The 21,502-nt window shown below is 43.9% G+C and overlaps 1 protein-coding gene across 1 annotated transcript; it reads right to left on the bottom strand.

Moving 5' to 3' along the window:
- Nucleotides 1-6,873: 6,873 nt before the first annotated feature.
- On the bottom strand, nt 6,874-8,148 carry LOC123430235 (ethylene-responsive transcription factor LEP-like). Its single transcript, XM_045114114.1, has one exon. It carries the CDS (start codon nt 8,015-8,017, stop codon nt 7,226-7,228), a length of 792 nt encoding a protein of 263 aa, XP_044970049.1. The 5' UTR covers nt 8,018-8,148; the 3' UTR covers nt 6,874-7,225.
- Nucleotides 8,149-21,502: the final 13,354 nt, after the last annotated feature.

Raw genomic sequence — 21,502 nt, 5'->3', positions numbered from 1 at the left:
GACGATCCAATCTCGGGCAAGTAACACCGATGGACAGAGGGAACATCATATGGGATTAACTGAATCCTTGACATAGAGGTTCAACCGATAAAGATCTTAGTAGAATATTTAGGAACCAACATGGGCATCCAAGTCCCGCTATTGGTTATTGACCGGAGAGTGTCTCGGTCATGTCTGCATAGTTATCGAACCCGCACGGTCTGCACACTTAAGCTTCGGTGACATTTCGGTATTATTTAGTTATGTGTGTTGGTGACCGAAGTTTGTTCGGAGTCTCGTATGAGATCCGGACGTCACGAGGAGCTCTGGAATGGTTTGGAGGTAAATATTTATATATAAAAAGTGGTATTCAGGTTCCGGAATAGTTTCGGCGATTTCCGGTATTGTACCGAGAGTGCCGAAAGGGTTCCGAGGGTCCACCAGGAGGGGCCCACCCACCCCGGGGGCACGTGGGCCTAGGAGATGGAGGAGGAGTCCTCCCAAGGGTGTCCACCTCCTTGGAGGAGGGGCCAAAGCTAGCCCACCTACCCCTTCCTCCTATATATAGTGTAGGTTTTGAGGACAGCCACCACCTGAAAAGCCACGTGTTTCCCTATCCTCCATTGGTCGTCTTCTTCCTCTAGATTAGTTCGGTAGAGCTCGATGACACCCTGCCGGATTAGTCCACCACCACCGCCACCACGCCATGGTGCTGCCGGAGAACTCATCTACCTCTCCACCCCTCTTGCTGGACCAAGAATGCGGAAATCATCATTGAGTTGTACGTGTGCTGAACGTGGAGGTGCCGTCCGTTTGGTGCTAGATCGTGATTGGATCGCGGGACGGCTTGCGATTTGGATCGCGAAGACGTTCCACTACATCAACCGTGTTTCTTAATGCTTCCCGCTTAGCGATCTACAAGGGTATGTGGATCTGATCTCTTCTCTCATAGATGGCCATCACCATGGATAGATCTTGTATGTGCGTAGAATTTTTTTTGTTTCCCACGCAACATTCCCAACTCCTCTCAATCACACAACCATGCTTCCTAGGAATTTTAGCACATAAGTTATTGATTACCACACTCCTAGGAACAAAGAGAGGAGGTTTGATGATAAGTTCCTTTATCATGTTTATGAAGTTAGGGTACACACTAATCATTTTAAGATTTTTGTTTCTTTTACTATGCGTGACACTCATAAGCTTGCAGTACCACAACGGATCCAATCAACCCCTGGATATATGAAGTTAAATGTTGATCCGATGGTGGCAAATTCGACTAATAAAGGCTCAGTTAGGGTGGTATGTCGTAATGAGCAGGGGAATTTCATAGGTCTATCTGCTATGTTTTTTATGTAATGACCGACCATCAAGCTCTAGAAGCACTCATGTGTCTTGAGGCAATTGCCCTGAACAAAGACCTTGGCCTTGAGAACGTGCAAGTCTCATCTAACTATCTCAGAGTCACCTTGAAGATCGAGTTGGCGACAAATCTAGGGGCACAGTGCATAGTTGTACATGAAATCAAAGAGAGAAGCAATCTATTTGGATCTTGCATCTTCAGCTTCAAACATTGTGACAACAACAAGGAAGCTCATAGGCAAGCTAGGATTATGTCTCGCTTGATGCGGGGCGATATGTTTTGCTAAGACCTCCTTCTGATAATTAATGTATCCCTATAAACGTTGTTAACTTAGAATAAAGTGCCTTGTGATCCCAAAAATAGAGATGATGAGATCAACTAACTAAAGGAACCTCCTTGTGGGAGCTTTGCAAAAGTCACTTTTGTTGGCTGAGAGCGCACCAAAGTGGTGCATCAAATCGATGCTAGGTGTCGCGTGCTGGGTGTTTCCTCTAAATTTTGTGTTTTATACGAGTGTTTGGGTTTTAAGTGGATTATTTACGAGGTATATTTCTCTTTTTTGTTTACTCTTGGTTTTCATTAGGTTGTGGAGAGGAAAAAATAGGTTTGCTTCCACCAAAAGCACATATTAGCTTTCGTGAATGCACAGATTTGCCACAAGCGAATCTTTGCGTGAAAAATGTGCTTCCCAAAAGCACATATTAGCTTTCGTGAATGCACAGATTTGCTTCCGTGATTGGGCTTCATAAGAAAATGAATTTCTTTTGCGGATGTTTTTTTTGCTTTCATGAAAAGCACATATTTGATTCTTGTGGTGGCACATACAATTGTCTTTCTCTAAAAAGAGAAAAACAAAATCATGATTTTTTGCATAGATTTTGTTTGCTACATTGAGAAGCAAATATGCTTCTCGTGGAGGCAGAAAATCGCGATATTTTTTGTTCTTCCACCACACACATAGATTTGCTTCTCTTGGAGGCACATATATATTTCCACGAGAAGCACTATGCTTCTTTGGAAAGGGAAACAATAATGATTTTTGCGAATTTTTTTGTTTGCATGTCATGGCGACACATATCATTGCTTCTCGGAAAGGAAAAAAGAAAAAAATGCTTTAGGCTCCTGGTTTTTTCTTTCATTTTTCATGAAAAAAAATGTCGAACCTATTAACATAAGATCTAATTTTGAAGATCTTGATGCGAGAAATCAAAAGGTGAAAACAGTTCAGGATTTAGAGGCACTGTTCAAGAGATAAAATATTTTAAATAAACGATTCTACGAACAAAAGGGTAAACTCTTATATTACGATAAATGGCTAACATAGAGTGCGTCTGAGAAGGTGAGAGCGATCTTTGTAAAGTGTATCCCTTAATTAGTGATTATGTATGAGGATTACTATCCATATCGCGGGACTCGTACATGCTTCTCACTACTGCAAAAACAAATTAGATAATGCTCACTACGGCAAATAGTCGGTCACCCGCACTTGCAGCGCCCTGACTGGGCCGGACCAGTATATAGCACAAAAAATCACAAAAGGATGTGTTGTGGCGATGGGTCGAACTCGCAACATCACATTCATCTATGTGAGCTGCTAGCCACTAGAATTTATTGCTGCTGTTGGTAGATGACATCACAATATTTAAAAACTCACCACAGCATACTATTTACTATACTTATAGATTTTTTTTAATAATTTCAACACATATTGGTGAAATGAATAATTTTTGTAAAAATCTGAATAATTTTTAAAATTCCAAAGATGTTTTATAATTTGGCAAACAAAATTTATAATTTTGATCTTTTTTGAAATAAAATGATTTCTTACTGTTTTGAATTTATTTATTTTGGAAATCTGAACATTTGTGAAAAAACTGAGCAAGCTTTTAAATCCTGGTTGTTAATTAAAAGCATGAACAGATATTTCAAAACCCATCTTTTATATTTGAATAACTAATGAATATTTGAATATATTCAAAAAAGTGTGAATTGTTTTGAAAATTCAATCAATTTTTAAAACACTAGCATAACTTGGAATTCTTGAATTTTTTTGAAAGGAAAGAATAGTTTTCAATTTTCGATTTTTTTTAGATTCCAAAATTATAAAAAATGAATAAATAAAAAGTAAAATAAAATAGACCAACAAAAATAGAAAAGCTAGAAAGCAAATAAGAAAAAATGGTTTAGCAACCTTCTAGATAAAAATAATAAATAAAAATCTGAGAGAATGCCCAACATGTGACACATGACGACGACTGGGAGTGCACCAAATGGCACGCTCTCAGCTCTTCAAAGTGACTCTTACGAGTCTCCCGCAAGGTGTACCACTTGGTTAGTTGCTCCCCTCCTATTCCCTGCATGGATCAACTGATAGTGACCTGATACGCACCACTGTCGGGAATAATGGGACAGCCATTAATCTATTTTGCATATATTTTTATATGTATATTCATTCATTTTTCTTTTTCTTTTTTCTTTTTTCTTTTTTTATTTTTCTCTTTTTACCTTATTCTCTTTTCAAGTCCATGAACTTTATTCAAATTCATGAATTTGTATAATTGCTTTTGAACTATTTTAAAATTAATAAACAGTTTTGATAATTAAAATAAATTTCAAATACATAATATTTTTTTAAATCTAGAATGGTATTCAAATTCATGAACCTTTTTTGAAGTCTTGAACATTTTTAACATTTATCATCACTTTTTGAATTTGTGAACATTTTTGAGATTCATGAATGTTTTCTAACTTGTCAAAACAAATTTGAACATTCTTGGAAATTCATGATTACTTTTTTTATTTCATGAGCTTTTTTGAAACAATAAATTTTTTGGATTATTCAATTTTCTTAATTCAAGAAGATTTTTGAATTGGGGAAAAAATTTGAATTGGAGAAGATTTTTAAAATCATGAACATTTTATCAATTTCGATTTTTGTTTGAAATCTGAGAAAAAAAAAGAAAAAAAAAAGAAAAAACAAACATATTCTGTTAGAGAAGAAGGTTTGTTACCGCTGAAAAAACACGACATTGTTGAAAATATATGTCAAACACCGAGCCAATTGCAAGGCTGCGCACCTTGACTTACAAAGTTGACATGGTGGTGGCATCATTTTCCTATTAAAGAAAGAATCCAACACAAAAGTCTACCATGGGATTCTACACAATGGCACATCAATTGATAGGATTCTGCACTAAGACAAATTATACACTAGTAGAAAATTTGCAACAAAATAGTGTATCATTGGATTCTACACAAAACCCTTCATTGGATTCTACTCTATTTGAATAGGATTCTACATTAAGCATATCAACCGATGACTCAACACTAGAAAATTTAAACACTAACATAAAAATCAACACAAAAGACTATCATCAGATTTTACATTAAAGCATATTCTATGCTAAAAAGCGTTATGCACTAAGTATAACATCGGATTCTACACTACTAAAATAGATTCTATGCTACTACAAATCCACACAAAAGACTATCATCCACCGGACCATGGATTCTACACTACTAAATTTGACTCTACTAGGGGCCTATTTGGGACTGCTCTACTCCATAAAAATCGGTTCCGCTCCACCAAATCTACTTTGGAGAAGTTTTATATAGAAGTTGTAACCCTTCTAAAGAGAATGTTTGGCTTTCATCTAGCTCCACCTTCAAGAATGAGAGATTTGATGGAAATGATATATCTGATTGGATGCGTGGGAAGAAATGAAGGGGTATCCACTTACTAGTGATAGTGGTGGGTAATTGATTTCCAACTTCAGCTTTTACATTTTTTGGAGCACCTCCCAAAGAGCTTCATAAAAACATGGAGTTGTAGCCCAGTTTGTACTTTCTTGCGAAGTGGCATGTCATGAAGCTATCCTGTTTGGCTTGCGTTTTTAGAGCGGAGCTGGATTTTAAGGAGCGGAGTAGTCCGAAAGAGACCCTAAGTATAGAACGAGACTCTACACTACTAAACGAATTCTACAGTACTAAAAAACTACACAAATCAACCTAGTCCATGGATTCCATGGCATCTGTGGATGAGGGAGGCACGAGGGGAGGGAAACAAGAGGCGTGTGGGGAGGAGATGGAACCTACTCATGAGGCAATCCTCTCTAGCGGTGTGGCGATGTTCTTCATGGTCCGGTGGGGCGGGGATCAGACCTAATGCTGAGGCATGGAGGTTGCGGTGGTGGCTGGTCGAGGGAGAGGGTGCAAAAGATAGAGAAGGCAAGGTAGCCTGAATTTTACTAGGTGAGAGATAACGAAAAGAGATGGACTAGTGCTGGCATGGGCCTAACAGGCCAGATCCTAACAAAGTACATCCCAAAAGAAACTCAAATAATACATATGGCATGCCAAAAAAAGTCAAGCGCAACCACCAAGGGCATAGTGATGGCGTGTAAAATTTGCCGACCCCGTTGTTATTTGAAAAAAATGTGATAACGCTAAATGGAAATGACGCGCCACCAACTAAAGTTGTGGCTAGTCATTTCTCTACTAATGACATATGTTACATATACCATCAATTTCGAGGGTCCTCCTTCTTTTGTTTTACTTTTTGAGAAGTGAGTTAGTGACCATTCTCCAAGCAACAATACATACTTTGCAAGGGAGCCTCGCCTTCTAGATCATGTTTCAGATATTTTCCCTTCCAACAAACCAACTATTTCTACATGTTGTTTCATGTTCATTTCTACTCTACAAGCACTTCTAACCATGAAGATGCCAGTTTTATCGTAGTTCCACGCTAGATGGTCTTCTATCTTATTTAGTGTCAGGCATGGTCAAATACCCTCCACAAATATTTTTAAAAAGTTTCAATGGCGGGTATAAAAGTTCGCTGGCCACTGCTATGTGTACAACAGTGGCCGGCAAAAAATATTGCTTGCCACTAGTAAGCGTTTACAAATTCACCCACGAGATAAAATCAACTAGAACCTGCCACTGCGAAACATGCTCGCCATTGAATTTGTTTGGCAAACCACTATTTGTTTTGTTGAATTTTTTTGAAAGTTTGTACTGGATGGCCCCATCGACCACCCGACACACATGTCTGAAGTCTGAAAATCATTGAAAAAAAACATTTTTGTTAAACCCAAAATAGTCTCATATTTGAGCATGAGACTTCCAATGATGTGTATCAATTATGGAAAAAAGTTTGAAGATAAAATGATGTATAAAAATTAATTTGTGTGTGGAATGCAGCGATTTTCGTTCGAAACGCTGATACTTCGTCGGAGAGTGTTCAGTTTGTACACAAAATGCATATTTTGTTGTTGTAACGCTCTTAATTTCAACGCTTTCGGACCTCGTTTGCATTTTCTGTTAAATCAATGAGCGTTACCGGCACAATGCCAAGTTTCATTATGTTCGTTTTATGTACCTATTTTATGGACATCTGGCAGACTTATACGCTGTGTACTGGCAAAATAAAAGGTAAAATAAGGACATGTGGCAGTGTATGAACATAGGGCGTTACCGGCACATTGGCTGAACATCCGGCTGAGAAAGAAGGGTAAAATAGGTATACATAACAACGAACAGGTAAATCATCATAACATGGATAATATATTACACTGAAGCGCCAGCAACACACATGTGTATGCCGACTGATCATATTTGCACATACGAATGAGGCCCAAAATGAAAGAAAAAAGGAAAAGAAAACAGCCCAGAACAAAAGGCTCATGGATCTCCAAAAAAGAAGATACAGGCCCATGATATGAAAAAGGACGCAAAAAACGATAAAAGACGCATTATTACCACGAGACGTATCAAAGTAAGTAAATTAACTGCTAAGCACACCCAGCAACTCACCACGCCGCAGCACAACGGCGGGCGCAGAGGCGGTCGACACGGCACCGACGCGCACGTGATCGTATATCAGTAGTAGTAGGAAGAAGACGAGCCCCCGAGCTGGAACCCGTCGGCGCCGGCGTCATCGACGGCCGGCATCGGCGAGAAGAGCGGGCTGTGCACGTAACCTTCCTCGAAGTACACCCCGTGGCCGCCACCCGGCGTGGAGGAGTATGCTCCGAGTTCGGATGCGTCGCACCACCCGCCGCCGCCTGCGGCATTGGCGCCGTTGCCGCCGACGCCGTACATGGAGAAGTCCATGTCTTCGCCGCCGTCGATCATGGGCAGGTCGTCGGGCATGGAGATGTCGTCCATCAGCGATGACATGTCAGGGGCACCGCCATAGAGGTACTCACTGCCGACGTTCTGGCCGCCGCCACCTGCCGCGGGCTGATGCGTCGGCAGGGGGGCGACAGGGTCGGCGTAGAACGGCTGAAGGAGCTGCACGGAGTTGTCGTTCGAGGTGAGGTCGGGGGAGAGGTAAGGGGTGATGGACGAGCCCGGGGGAAGATCGGGATAGGCGAAGTTGGTGCGGGCGCGGACGCCGCGGAGGGAGCGGGCGGCGCGGTCGTAGGCTACGGCGGCCTCCTCCGCCGTGTCAAAGGTGCCAAGCCAATGGCGGTCCTTGGTCGCCGGGTCGCGGATCTCCGCCGCGTACCGGCCCCACGGCCGCCGACGCACCCCGAGGTACCGCGTCGGGTTGGAGTCCGGCTGCTGCTGCTGCGCCGCCTGCTGCCGGCGCTTGGACGATGACGACTTCTTGTCCGACGAGGAGGAGGATGAGGAGGACGAGGAGAAGAAGTAGGACGAGAAATTCATCTTCGTCCTAGCTTGTGATCAAAACAGAGCAAGCTATAGAGACAGTGTGACTATGTGAGAGATGGATGTGTTGGTCGTTGACAAGTGGAGATGAGAGAGATGGGAGGTCAGAGGTGGTTGAAATGGTGGTTGGACTTGGATGGATGCTGCATGGGACGGTGTTGCATGGGAGTATATATAAGCGCGGGAAAGTGAAAAAGGGTTAGTTAAGTGGGGTGGAGGTTGGCCATGACAAGCTCATTAACAGGATTAGTTAACAAGGTGATCCGTCGTCATGTGCTCCTTTTGTTAATCAATCATTCGATCTCAGGAAATAATTAGTTGGAGTATATATATATATATGTGGGTACACATATCATGCATGTATATGGGGCGGCGAGGTGAGCTCTCCATAGTGATCGATCACAGGGCATGCAGGGCAGAGGTCGCTTTGGGTTTGATTCTTTGTGGGGACGACCAAAGGTGGTCAACCCAATGATTTGGACTGGTGGGTGCAAGTAGGGCACATGGTTTTATATAGGAGTAACAGCATCTTCAATTATAGATGTAGCAAGTTAAATCTTGAGAAGAATATTAATTCGCCGTCTCATACACCTCTACTTATTACTTACCTTTGGTTCACTGAAAATAATACAAACACACATGCTCATGGTCACTGAACCAATATTGCCGAACAGGTTGAAATAAACCAGAAAAATATGAGGACTAGTGTCAAATTTAAAACTTAAACCCTGATGAGCCGATTCCTTTACAAGGAACGTAACCATCCGAACTATGCTCAATTTGCCTGACCTTTGATTAATTTGATTCAGTATCATTGCATTTTGTAAAACGTAAAAAGAGCGAATGATCACCTATTCTGAAGTTAATTTGCATGTGTTTATCGATGGTCAGTCAATCTATTTCGAGCCTTGGATGTACATCGGACAACTACATTTTTAACGGGTTTCCGCACCACGCTGCACATAGAAAACCCAAAACTTGAAAGAAATAGAAATGCAAAAGGCTATAGAACAACTGGATGGCTAGAGCCGAAGAATTTTTTTCTCATTAAAAAATACAAATTGAGTTTTCTTTGCCCTTAAGTTATCATATTAAATATATGAGCAAAAAAAAGTAAGAAGTGTATTCCTTAAAAGGAAAACAGCAGAGCCATAAAAATAAAAGTAAATCCCGTTATCTTGTAACAGCCGTTGATCGATCATATTCAGAACCATATGTTGGAAGACAACACTTGTTGTCATGGACATTCACGTGGATGATATGTGTTGAGTATCGTAATTGATTGGAAACGATAAATCAGGAAGTATTCTGTTTATCTTATATTTCAAATGATAAATCAAAAAATATTCTGATTTATTTTATATATAATATATCAACATACTTATAATGATAAATTAATATATATACTAGCACATGACAGTATATGATACATGTAGGGTCACTATTCCTAAATACTAGGACATATTTTGTGTGTGTATATATATATATAGTCGTACTTTTCGTCATCCTGATGAGAAATAGTTATTCTTCATTCCCTTAATTCTTTCATCAATGCACCGTATTTTTATGTCTCATAACTTTTTCTTAATTCATACCTAAAACGAGAACGTAAAAATATATTAAACCACCGTATATTTTTTTTTACGCTAGGTAAAGTTACAAACTTAAAAACATAGTGTAAAGTATGTATAAAATATTTTTTTCTTGTCTTGTGACCTATATTTTTTGTTTTCTTATACCAAATTTTACACAATCAATCAATATGTGTGTAACAAATTTATATAAAATGAAATTTATTTATGAAACAATCATAAAATTACCTCGAGTGAAGAATAACTCATTCTACAGTCTAGATGATGAATAGTGTCATATATTAGGGTTAAGCAATATAATAACTATTTCATCAATCTTTCTTTTCTCTAACAAGGTATCAGCCTCATAGCCACCACCGACGCTTTCGCTCCACGTCGCCCCCGAGGCGATCGGCCTCAATGACCGCCGCCTAGGGCCACGCCGCCCGTACCTAGGATCCGTCTGCCAGTCTTGTTGTCCTAGAGAGTCTTTTTCCTGATCTTTTGATCCCGGTTTACTCTCTCTTTGATCACTTTGATTGGCGTTTCCTTTTGGGTTTTCTGTTCTAAGATCGGTTTGCATCGCCCGCCGCCACCGTGGACCATTGCTCCTCTACTTCGACAACGGTATGACATCGGCCTCTTCTTTGACTCGGCGGCCTCGCGCACCGCGTCGGCCCATTTGGGTCTTACCCCGCGCGTCTGCCTGCCCATTGCTCTACGTCGGCCGTTGCTGCCAACATCGTGACCATCTGGCCTCTTCTTTGACCCGACGGCCTCGCACGGCGCGGCACCCCATCACGGACGTCGTCCTCGCATCAGTCCGCCCATCGCTCTGAGTCGACCATCACTGTCCCGCTCCGATCAGGATCCCACATCACCTTATCGCCACACACTTGCTTGCATCTGTCCGTCGGCCCTGACGCCGCACCACACACGATCCATGGACCGGCGACATTGTGATGCGCAGCTCACGCCCCTCTTAGGCGTGGGTCGCGTACGTGCACGTGTGTGGCCACGGTGGCTCGGCCACCTCATCACCGATCAACGACTCCAACCTCGCGAGTGGCCAGATGTTGATCACCTAGTCGTTGCTCTGCTCCATTCTCGTTGTGTGCCCGACCTAGCTAGCCGTTTGCGTGTGCCTCTAGAGGTCATGTGAAGATCGTCCTCGAGTCCAGAGCGCCCCTCCACCGATCGATCATCGGGCCGTCATTGTGTCGGCGCCCCGTGGTTCTCCCCGTGGCTGCACCTACTCGCGGCTTACCGCTACGTTGCCCCTTCAAGCCCTAGCCGCGGGCGGTGGCATGCGGTCCATGCGAGCCGCGAGCCGCTGCTACACCGCCCCTTCGGGCTTTAGTGCCTCGACACGCAGTCCATGACGCGTGCATAAGGCCGTCCCCGAGGTTGCACCGACCCACGCTCCGCCCCTACGCTGCCCCTTTGGATTGTCACGCCACGACTCGCGGTCCACACCGACGCCCCACGGTCTTCACACGATTGCACCGACCAGCGTGTCGTCAATGCGTCGCCCATTCAGGCCATAGTGCCGCTGTTAGAGCATATATCTCCATATGTGGTTTTGGTAATTGATGACAATTCCTATGAACTAATGGTTGCCTTAAGTTACATTTATAGGATTTGTCCATAGGCACTTCTTGAAGTCCATCTGTTGGGTTCAAGGAGTTTATATGATGACCAAGATGGTATTCAAGGTATTATCCAAAGAATGGTCATAGAGACACAAGGTTGATCAAGATCTCAGACAAAGAGTAAATCAAGATGATCAACACACAAAGCGTACAAGATGTACCGAGAGGGATCAAGTTATCCCATGGTATGGTGAGCATTGTCCATTACGTGTTTGTGTACTAACCCATGGTCTTCGTGAGAGTTCTATGTGTGGGTTAGGTGTGTTTCCATGGGCTTGCGTCAAAAGGAAGATCTCATACAACCCATGAAGGATGACGTCAAGTGGTGATCGTCATCAAGATTGCGGTGTGCAAGTTCAAGAGGATCAGCACGAATATATCGTGCTTGAAGCTTGCCGTCCATTGTGGTGGCAATAGACTTGTGAAGATATGCTGAAGAGTGGCTCACCCATAGTGAGTATGGGGGAGCAATCAACTAGTCTTCATCAAGCCAACACAATCAAGAAAGGTGGTCCATCTTGAGGAAGCCAAGATCATCATCATCTAGCTCAAGAGGACGAGGTGCAAGGTATAGGTTTGCCCTTGATAGGTTTTATGTTTAGGATAGATTGTTGTACTATCAAGGGGGGCTCTCAAGTGAGTAGCTTGATCGTATCGTTCGTTGAGAGCTCAAACCATTTGCATCCTTGCATCATACTTCTTGGTTCTTGTTTGGTGTTTCTCTTTGTGAGTTTTAGAGCTTATGGTCATCTTCATGACAAGCTCGAGTTCATCGAAAATGGAGTCCATATGCATCTACTATGATGTTTTCGATGTTGGAGTTTTTGCCGGTTCTTCATTCATAGAGGACTCACATCTCTATATCATTCTCTGTTTGGATAACTCTTGTCGTCCTGAATCCAATAAGCTTGGGTTTGCTCGATTCGGAGCTCGTATGAGAAAGTTGTGGCTGTTTCGGTGGCGAGCGGTAGTACCGCTGGACCTAGCGGTAGTACCGCTAGAGCTGGCGGTAGTACCGCTGGCCCTAGCGGTAGTACCGCTAGAGCTGGCGGTAGTACCGATGTCCCAGCGGTAGTACCGCCCCTGGTCAGCGGTAGTACCGCTCCAGGAGCTTAGTACCGCCTTCCTAGCGGTTGTACTTCGTCGAACCTTTTTTTTGCAAAGTCTTTCTTAGCGGTGGTTGGCCCGGTAGTATCTTTGCGCTACCATGGGCTCAGCGGTAGTACCGCTGCAGCCAGCGGTAGTACCGTTGGATGGTCAGCGGTAGTACCGCTGCAGCCAGCGGTAGTACCGCCGGAGGGTCAGCGGTAGTACCACTAGGCTCGGGTTGTAAGTGGGGGTAACGGTCTAATTCCTTCCCCCACTATATAAAGGGGGTCTTCTTCCCCCTTGGTCTTATCCATGTGTTGAGCTCTTGTTCTAACTCCATTGTTGACATTCTTAGAGCTTGCTAACTCTCAATCCCTCCAATGATTCTTGCTTGTTCTTGAGGGAAAAGAGAGAGGAGATCTAGATCCACATCTCCACCAATCACTTTCTCCTCTATGTGAGGGGAACCCCTTGGATCTAGATCTTGGAGTTCTTTGTGAGCTCCTTGTTCTTCCTCTCATATTTCTCCATAGCTTTCGTTGTTGTGGAGTGAGTGTGAGGAACTTGACCACTTCGTGTGTTCTTGCCATTGCATTAGTTGCATCGGTTTGAGTTCTCCACGGTGATACGTGGAAGTGAGAAGTTGAGAAGCTTATTACCTTTGGTACTTAGTACCCTAGATATTGTTCTTCGTGGATGCTTTGGCGTCCTAGAAGCTTGGTGGTGTCTCAGAGCTCAATCATTGTGGTGTGAAGCTCCGGGCAAGCGTCGGGGTCTCCAATTAGGTTGTGGAGATTGCCCCGAGCAATTTGTACGGGTACCGGTAACCGCCCCCAAGGGTTGCCACGTGTACGGGTTCGGTGACCGCCTCGAAGGTTTGCCATTTGTACGGGTTCGGTGACCGCCCCCAAGGGTCCCTTAGTGGAATCACGACATCTTGCATTGTGTGAGGGCGTGAGGAGATTACGGTGGCCTTAGTGGCATCTTGGGGAGCATTTGTTGGAATTATGCCCTAGAGGCAATAATAAATATAGTTATTATTATAATTCCTGTATCAAGATAATCGTTTATTATCCATGCTATAATTGTATTGAATGAAGACTCATTTACATGTGTGGATACATAGACAAAACACCGTCCCTAGCAAGCCTCTAGTTGGCTAGCCAGTTGATCAAAGATAGTCAGTGTCTTCTGATTATGAACAAGGTGTTGTTGCCTGATAACTGGATCACGTCATTAGGAGAATCACGTGATGGACTAGACCCAAACTAATAGACGTAGCATGTTGATTGTGTCATTTTGTTGCTACTGTTTTCTGCGTGTCAAGTATTTATTCCTATGACCATGAGATCATATAACTCACTAACACCGGAGGAATGCTTTGTGTGTATCAAACGTCGCAACGTAACTGGGTGACTATAAAGATGCTCTACAGGTATCTCCGAAGGTGTTAGTTGAGTTAGTATGGATCAAGACTGGGATTTGTCACTCCGTGTGACGGAGAGGTATGTCGGGGCCCACTCGGTAATACAACATCACACACAAGCCTTGCAAGCAATGTAACTTAGTGTAAGTTGCGCGATCTTGTATTACGGAACGAGTAAATAGACTTGCGGGTAAACGAGATTGAAATAGGTATGCGGATACTGACGATCGAATCTCGGGCAAGTAACATACCGAAGGACAAAGGGAATGACATACGGGATTATACGAATCCTTGGCACTGAGGTTCAAACGATAAGATCTTCGTAGAATATGTAGGATCCAATATGGGCATCCAGGTCCCGCTATTGGATATTGACCGAGGAGTCTCTCGGGTCATGTCTACATAGTTCTCGAACCCGCAGGGTCTGCACACTTAAGGTTCGACGTTGTTTTATGCGTATTTGAGTTATATGGTTGGTTACCGAATGTTGTTCGGAGTCCCGGATGAGATCACGGACGTCACGAGGGTTTCTGGAATGGTCCGGAAACGAAGATTGATATATAGGATGACCTCATTTGATTACCGGAAGGTTTTCGGAGTTACCGGGAATGTACCGGGAATGACGAATGGGTTCCGGGAGTTCACCGGGGGGGCAACCCACCCCGGGGAAGCCCATAGGCCTTGGGGGAGACACACCAGCCCTTAGTGGGCTGGTGGGACAGCCCACAAGTGCCCTATGCGCCAAGGAGAAGAAAATCAAGAGAGAAAGAAAAAAAAAGGAGGAGGTGGGAAGGAAGGGGGACTCCCTCCCACCAAACCTAGTCCAACTCGGTTTGGGGGGGGGAGTCCTCCCCCTTGGACTCGGCCGACCCCCTTGGGGCTCCTTGAGCCCCAAGGCAAGGCCCCCTCCCTCCCACCTATATATACGGAGGTTTTAGGGCTGATTTGAGACGATTTTTCCACGGCAGCCCGACCACATACCTCCACGGTTTTTCCTCTAGACCGCGTTTCTGCGGAGCTCGGGCGGAGCCCTGCTGAGACAAGGTCATCACCAACCTCCGGAGCGTCGTCACGCTGCCGGAGAACTCTTCTACCTCTCTGTCTCTCTTGCTGGATCAAGAAGGCCGAGATCATCGTCGAGCTGTACGTGTGCTGAACGCGGAGGTGCCGTCCGTTCGGTACTAGATCGTGGGACTGATCGCGGGATTGTTCGCGGGGCGGATCGAGGGACGTGTGGACATTCCACTACATCAACCGCGTTCTCTAACGCTTCTTCTGTACGGTCTACAAGGGTACGTAGATCACTCATCCCCTCTCGTAGATGGACATCACCATGATAGGTCTTCGTGCGCGTAGGAAAATTTTTGTTTCCCATGCGACGTTCCCCAATAGTGGTATCAGAGCTAGGTTCATGCGTAGATGTCTTCTCGAGTAGAACACAAAAGTTTTTGTGGGCGGTGATGTGCGTTTTGCTGCCCTCCTTAGTCTTTTCTTGATTCCACGGTATTGTTGGATTGAAGCGGCTTGGACCGACATTACTCGTACGCTTACGAGAGACTGGTTTCATCGTTACGAGTAACCCCCTTTGCTCAAAGATGACTGGCAAGTGACGGTTTCTCCAACTTTAGTTGAATCGAATTTGACCGAGGAGGTCCTTGGATGAGGTTAAATAGCAACTCATATATCTCCGTTGTGGTGTTTGCGTAAGTAAGATGCGATCCTACTAGATGCCCTTGGTCACCACGTAAAACATGCAACAACAAAATTAGAGGACGTCTAACTTGTTTTTGCAGGGTATGCTTGTGATGTGATATGGCCAACGATGTGATGTGATATATTGGATGTATGAGATGATGATGTTGTAATAGAAATATCGACTTGCACGTCGATGGTACGACAACTGGCAGGAGCCATAGGGTTGTCTTTATACTAACGTTTGTGCTTGCAGATGCGTTTACTATTTTGCTAGGATGTAGCTTTGGTAGTAATAGCATGAGTAGCACGACAACCCCGATGGCAACACGTTGATGGATGATCATGGTGTGGCGCCGGTGACAAGAAGATCGTGCCGGTGCTTTAGTGATGGAGATCAAGAAGCACGTGATGATGGCCATATCATGTCACTTATGAATTGCATGTGATGTTAATCCTTTTATGCACCTTATTTTGCTTAGAACGACGGTAGCATTATGAGGTGATCTCTCACTAAAATTTCAAGACGAAATTGTGTTCTCCCCGACTGTGCACCGTTGCTACAGTTCGTCGTTTCGAGACACCACGTGATGATCGGGTGTGATAGACTCAACGTTCACATACAACGGGTGCAAAACAGTTGCGCATGCGAAACACTCGGGTTAAGCTTGATGAGCCTAGCATGTGCAGACATGGCCTCGAAACACATGAGACCGAAAGGTCGATCATGAATCATATAGTTGATATGATTAGTATAGGGATGCTTACCACTGAAACTATACTCAACTCACGTGATGATCGGACTTGGGATAGTGTAAGTGGATCATGAACCACTCAAATGACTGGAGAGATGTACTTTTTGAGTGGGAGTTTAGCATATAATTTGATTAAGTTGAACTCTAATTATCTTGAACATAGTCTAAGTCCACTTTGAATATATTTGTGTTGTAGATCATGGCTCACGCGACAGTCATCCTGAATTTTAATACGTTCCTAGAGAAAGCTAAGTTGAAAGATGATGGAAGCAACTTTGTAGACTGGGCTCGTAATCTTAAGCTAATCTTACAAGCTGGGAAGAAGGATTATGTCCTTAATGCTGCGCTAGGAGATGAACCACCCGCTACGGCTGATCAGGATGTTAAGAACGCTTGGTTAGCACGTAAGGAGGACTACTCAATAGTTCAATGTGCAGTCTTGTATGGCTTAGAACCGGGACTTCAACGTCGCTTTGAGCGTCATGGAGCATTTGAGATGTTCCAGGAGTTGGAGTTTATCTTTCAGAAGAACGCCCGGATCGAGAGGTATGAGACCTCCGATAAATTCTATGCTTGCAAGATGGAGGAAAACTCATCTGTCAGTGAACATGTGCTCAAAATGTCTGGGTACTCAAACCGTCTAGCTGAGCTGGGGATTGAACTCCCGCAAGAAGCTATCACTGACAGAATCCTTCAATCACTGCCGCCAAGCTATAAAGGCTTTGTGTTGAACTACAACATGCAAGGGATGAACAAGTCTCCCGGCGAGTTGTTTGCGATGTTGAAAGTCGCAGAGTCTGAACTCCGTAAAGAGCATCAAGTGTTGATGGTGAATAAGACCACTAGTTTCAAGAGAAACGGCAAAGGCAAGAAGGGCAATTCGAAGAAGAGCGGCAAGCCTGTTGCCAATCCGCCAAAGAAACCCAAGGCTGGACCTAAGCCTGAAACGGAGTGCTACTATTGCAAGGGTATGGGTCACTGGAAGCGCAATTGTCCCAAGTATCTGGCAGATAAGAAGGCGGGCAAAGAAAAATCAGGTATATTTGATATACATGTTATTGATGTGTACTTAACCGGCTCTCGTAGTAGTGCCTGGGTATTCGATACCGGTTCTGTTGCTCATATTTGCAACTCGAAACAGGAACTGCGGAATAGACGAAGGCTGGCGAAAGATGAAGTGACGATGCGCGTAGGAAATGGTTCCAAGGTTGATGCAATCGCCGTCGGCACAGTGTCATTTCAGCTACCGTCGGGATTAGTGATGAACTTAAATCATTGTTATTTAGTGCCTGCGTTGAGCATGAACATTATATCTGGATCTTGTTTATTGCGAGACGGTTACTCTTTTAAGTCAGAGAATAATGGTTGTTCTATTTCTATGAGTAACATCTTTTATGGTCATGCACCGAATGTGAGAGGATTGTTCATATTGAATCTTGATAGCGATACGCATATACATAACACTGAGACCAAAAGAGTTAGAGTAAACAATGATAGCGCCATATTTTTGTGGCACTGCCGCTTGGGTCATATTGGTGTAAAGCGCATGAAGAAACTCCATGCTGATGGACTTTTGGAGTCACTTGACTTTGATTCACTTGACACGTGCGAACCATGCCTCATGGGCAAGATGACTAAGACTCCGTTCTCCGGAACAATGGAGCGTGCAAGTGACTTATTGGAAATCATACATACCGATGTGTGTGGTCCAATGAGCGTGGAGGCACGCGGCGGATATCGTTATTTTCTCACCTTCGCTGACGATTTGAGTAGGTATGGTTATGTCTACTTGATGAAGCACAAGTCTGAAACATTTGAAAAGTTCAAGCAATTTCAGAGTGAAGTGGAAAATCATCATAACAAGAAGATCAAGTTCCTACGGTTTTATCGTGGGGGTGAATATCTGAGTTTCGAGTTTGGTGATCACTTAAGAAAATGTGGAATTGTTTCACAGTTAACACCGCCTGGAACACCACAGCGTAATGGTGTGTCCGAACGTCGTAATCGTACTTTGTTAGAGATGGTGCGATCTATGATGTCTCTTACTGATTTGCCGTTATTATTTTGGGGTTATGCATTAGAAACAGCTGCATTCACTTTAACTAGGGCACCATCAAAATCCGTTGAGACGACACCATACGAACTGTGGTATGGCAAAAGGCCAAAGTTGTCGTTTCTTAAAGTTTGGGGATGTGATGCTTATGTCAAAAAGCTTCAGCCTGAAAAGCTGGAACCCAAAGCGGAAAAGTGCGTCTTCATAGGTTACCCAAAAGAGACAGTTGGGTACACCTTCTATCTCAAATCCGAGGGCAAAGTGTTTGTTGCTAAGAACGGAGCTTTTCTCGAGAAGGAGTTTCTCTTGAGAGAATTGAGTGGGAGGAAGATAGAACTTGACGAGGTTGTCGAACCTCTCATCCCTCTGGATGGTGGCGCAGGGCAAGGGGAAACCTCTGTCGTTGCGACGCCGGTTGAGGAGGAAGTTAATGATGATGATCATGAAACTCCAGTTCAAGTTTCTGTTGAACCACGCAGGTCGACGAGATCACGCGCTGCTCCAGAGTGGTACGGTAATCCCGTCTTATCAATCATGTTGTTGGACAACAATGAACCTGCAAATTATGAAGAAGCAATGGTGGGCCCAGATTCCAACAAATGGCTAGAAGCCATGAAGTCCAAGATAGGATCCATGTATGAGAACAAAGTGTGGACTTTGGAGATACTACCTGAGGGCCGCAAGGCTATTCAGAACAAATGGATCTTTAAGAAGAAGACGGACGCTGACGGTAATGTGACCGTTTATAAAGCTCGACTTGTGGCAAAGGGTTTTTCACAAGTTCCAGGAGTGGACTACGATGAGACTTTCTCACCCGTAGCGATGCTTAAGTCCGTCAGAATCATGTTAGCAATAGCTGCATTTTTCGATTATGAAATCTGGTAGATGGATGTCAAAACGGCGTTCCTTAACGGTTTCCTTAAGGAAGAGTTGTATATGATGCAACCCGAAGGTTTTGTCGATCCTAAGAATGCTAACAAGGTGTGCAAGCTCCAGCGATCCATTTATGGACTGGTGCAAGCATCTCGGAGTTGGAACAAACGCTTTGATGAGGTGATCAAAGCATTTGGGTTTATACAAGTGGTTAGAGAATCTTGTATTTACAAGAAAGTGAGTGGGAGCTCTGTGGCGTTTCTAATATTATATGTGGATGACATATTACTGTTTGGAAACAACGTAGAGCTTTTGGAGAGCATAAAAGGTTACTTGAATAAAAGTTTCTCTATGAAGGACCTAGGAGAAGCTGCTTACATTCTAGGCATTAAGATCTATAGGGATAGATAAAAACGCCTGATAGGACTTTCACAAAGCACATACCTTGATAAAGTTTTGAAAAGGTTCAAAATGGAACAGTCCAACAAAGGGTTCTTGCGAGTTTTACAAGGTACAAGATTGAGTAAGACTCAGTGCCCAGCAACTGATGAAGATAGAGAGCATATGCGCTCCGTCCCCTATGCTTCAGCCATAGGTTCTATCATGTATGCGATGCTGTGCACTAGACCGGATGTTAGCCTGGCCATAAGTATGGCAGGTAGATTCCAGAGTAATTCAGGAGTGGATCACTGGACAGCGGTCAAGAATATCCTGAAGTACCTGAAAAGGACTAATGAGATGTTTCTCGTGTATGGAGGTGACGAAGAGCTCGCCGTAAAAGGTTACGTCGATGCAAGCTTTGACACAGATCCGGATGACTCTAAGTCGCAAACCGGATACGTATTTATTCTTAATGGGGGTGCAGTAAGCTGGTGCAGTTCCAAGCAAAGCGTCGTAGCAGATTCTACATGTGAAGCGGAGTACATGGCTGCCTCGGAGGCGGCTAAGGAGGGTGTCTGGATGAAGCAGTTCATGATGGATCTTGGAGTGGTGCCAAGCGCACTGAATCCAATAACCTTGTTCTGTGACAACACTGGTGCCATTGCCTTAGCTAAGGAACCACGGTTTCACAAGAAGACCAGACACATCAAACGACGCTTCAACCTCATTCACGACTACGTCGAGGAAGAGGACGTAAATATATGCAAAGTGCACACGGATCTGAATATAGCAGACCCGCTGACTAAACCTCTTCCACGGCCAAAACATGATCGACACCAGAACTGTATGGGTGTTAGATTCATTACAATGTACTTCACATGGTGATGTGAGGGCTAGATTATTGACTCTAGTGCAAGTGGGAGACTGTTGGAATTATGCCCTAGAGGCAATAATAAATATAGTTATTATTATAATTCCTGTATCAAGATAATCGTTTATTATCCATGCTATAATTGTATTGAATGAAGACTCATTTACATGTGTGGATACATAGACAAAACACCGTCCCTAGCAAGCCTCTAGTTGGCTAGCCAGTTGATCAAAGATAGTCAGTGTCTTCTGATTATGAACAAGGTGTTGTTGCCTGATAACTGGATCACTTCATTAGGAGAATCACGTGATGGACTAGACCCAAACTAATAGACGTAGCATGTTGATCGTGTCATTTTGTTGCTACTGTTTTCTGCGTGTCAAGTATTTATTCCTATGACCATGAGATCATATAACTCACTGACACCGGAGGAATGCTTTGTGTGTATCAAACGTCGCAACGTAACTGGGTGACTATAAAGATGCTCTACAGGTATCTCCGAAGGTGTTAGTTGAGTTAGTATGGATCAAGACTGGGATTTGTCACTCCGTGTGACGGAGAGGTATCTCGGGGCCCACTCGGTAATACAACATCACACACAAGCCTTGCAAGCAATGTAACTTAGTGTAAGTTGCGGGATCTTGTATTACGGAACGAGTAAAGAGACTTGCGGGTAAACGAGATTGAAATAGGTATGCGGATACTGACGATCGAATCTCGGGCAAGTAACATACCGAAGGACAAAGGGAATGACATACGGGATTATACGAATCCTTGGCACTGAGGTTCAAACGATAAGATCTTCGTAGAATATGTAGGATCCAATATGGGCATCCAGGTCCCGCTATTGGATATTGACCAAGGAGTCTCTCGGGTCATGTCTACATAGTTCTCGAACCCGCAGGGTCTGCACACTTAAGGTTCGACGTTGTTTTATGCGTATTTGAGTTATATGGTTGGTTACCGAATGTTGTTTGGAGTCCCTGATGAGATCACGGACGTCACGAGGGTTTCCGGAATGGTCCGGAAACGAAGATTGATATATAGGATGACCTCATTTGATTACCGGAAGGTTTTCGGAGTTACCGGGAATGTACCGGGAATGACGAATGGGTTCCG

This window comes from Hordeum vulgare, chromosome 2H (assembly GCF_904849725.1).
Source record: "Hordeum vulgare subsp. vulgare chromosome 2H, MorexV3_pseudomolecules_assembly, whole genome shotgun sequence".
NCBI lineage: Eukaryota > Viridiplantae > Streptophyta > Magnoliopsida > Poales > Poaceae > Hordeum > Hordeum vulgare.
Note: the sequence above shows the minus strand (reverse complement) of the source record. Positions and strands in the feature narration are given on the sequence as shown.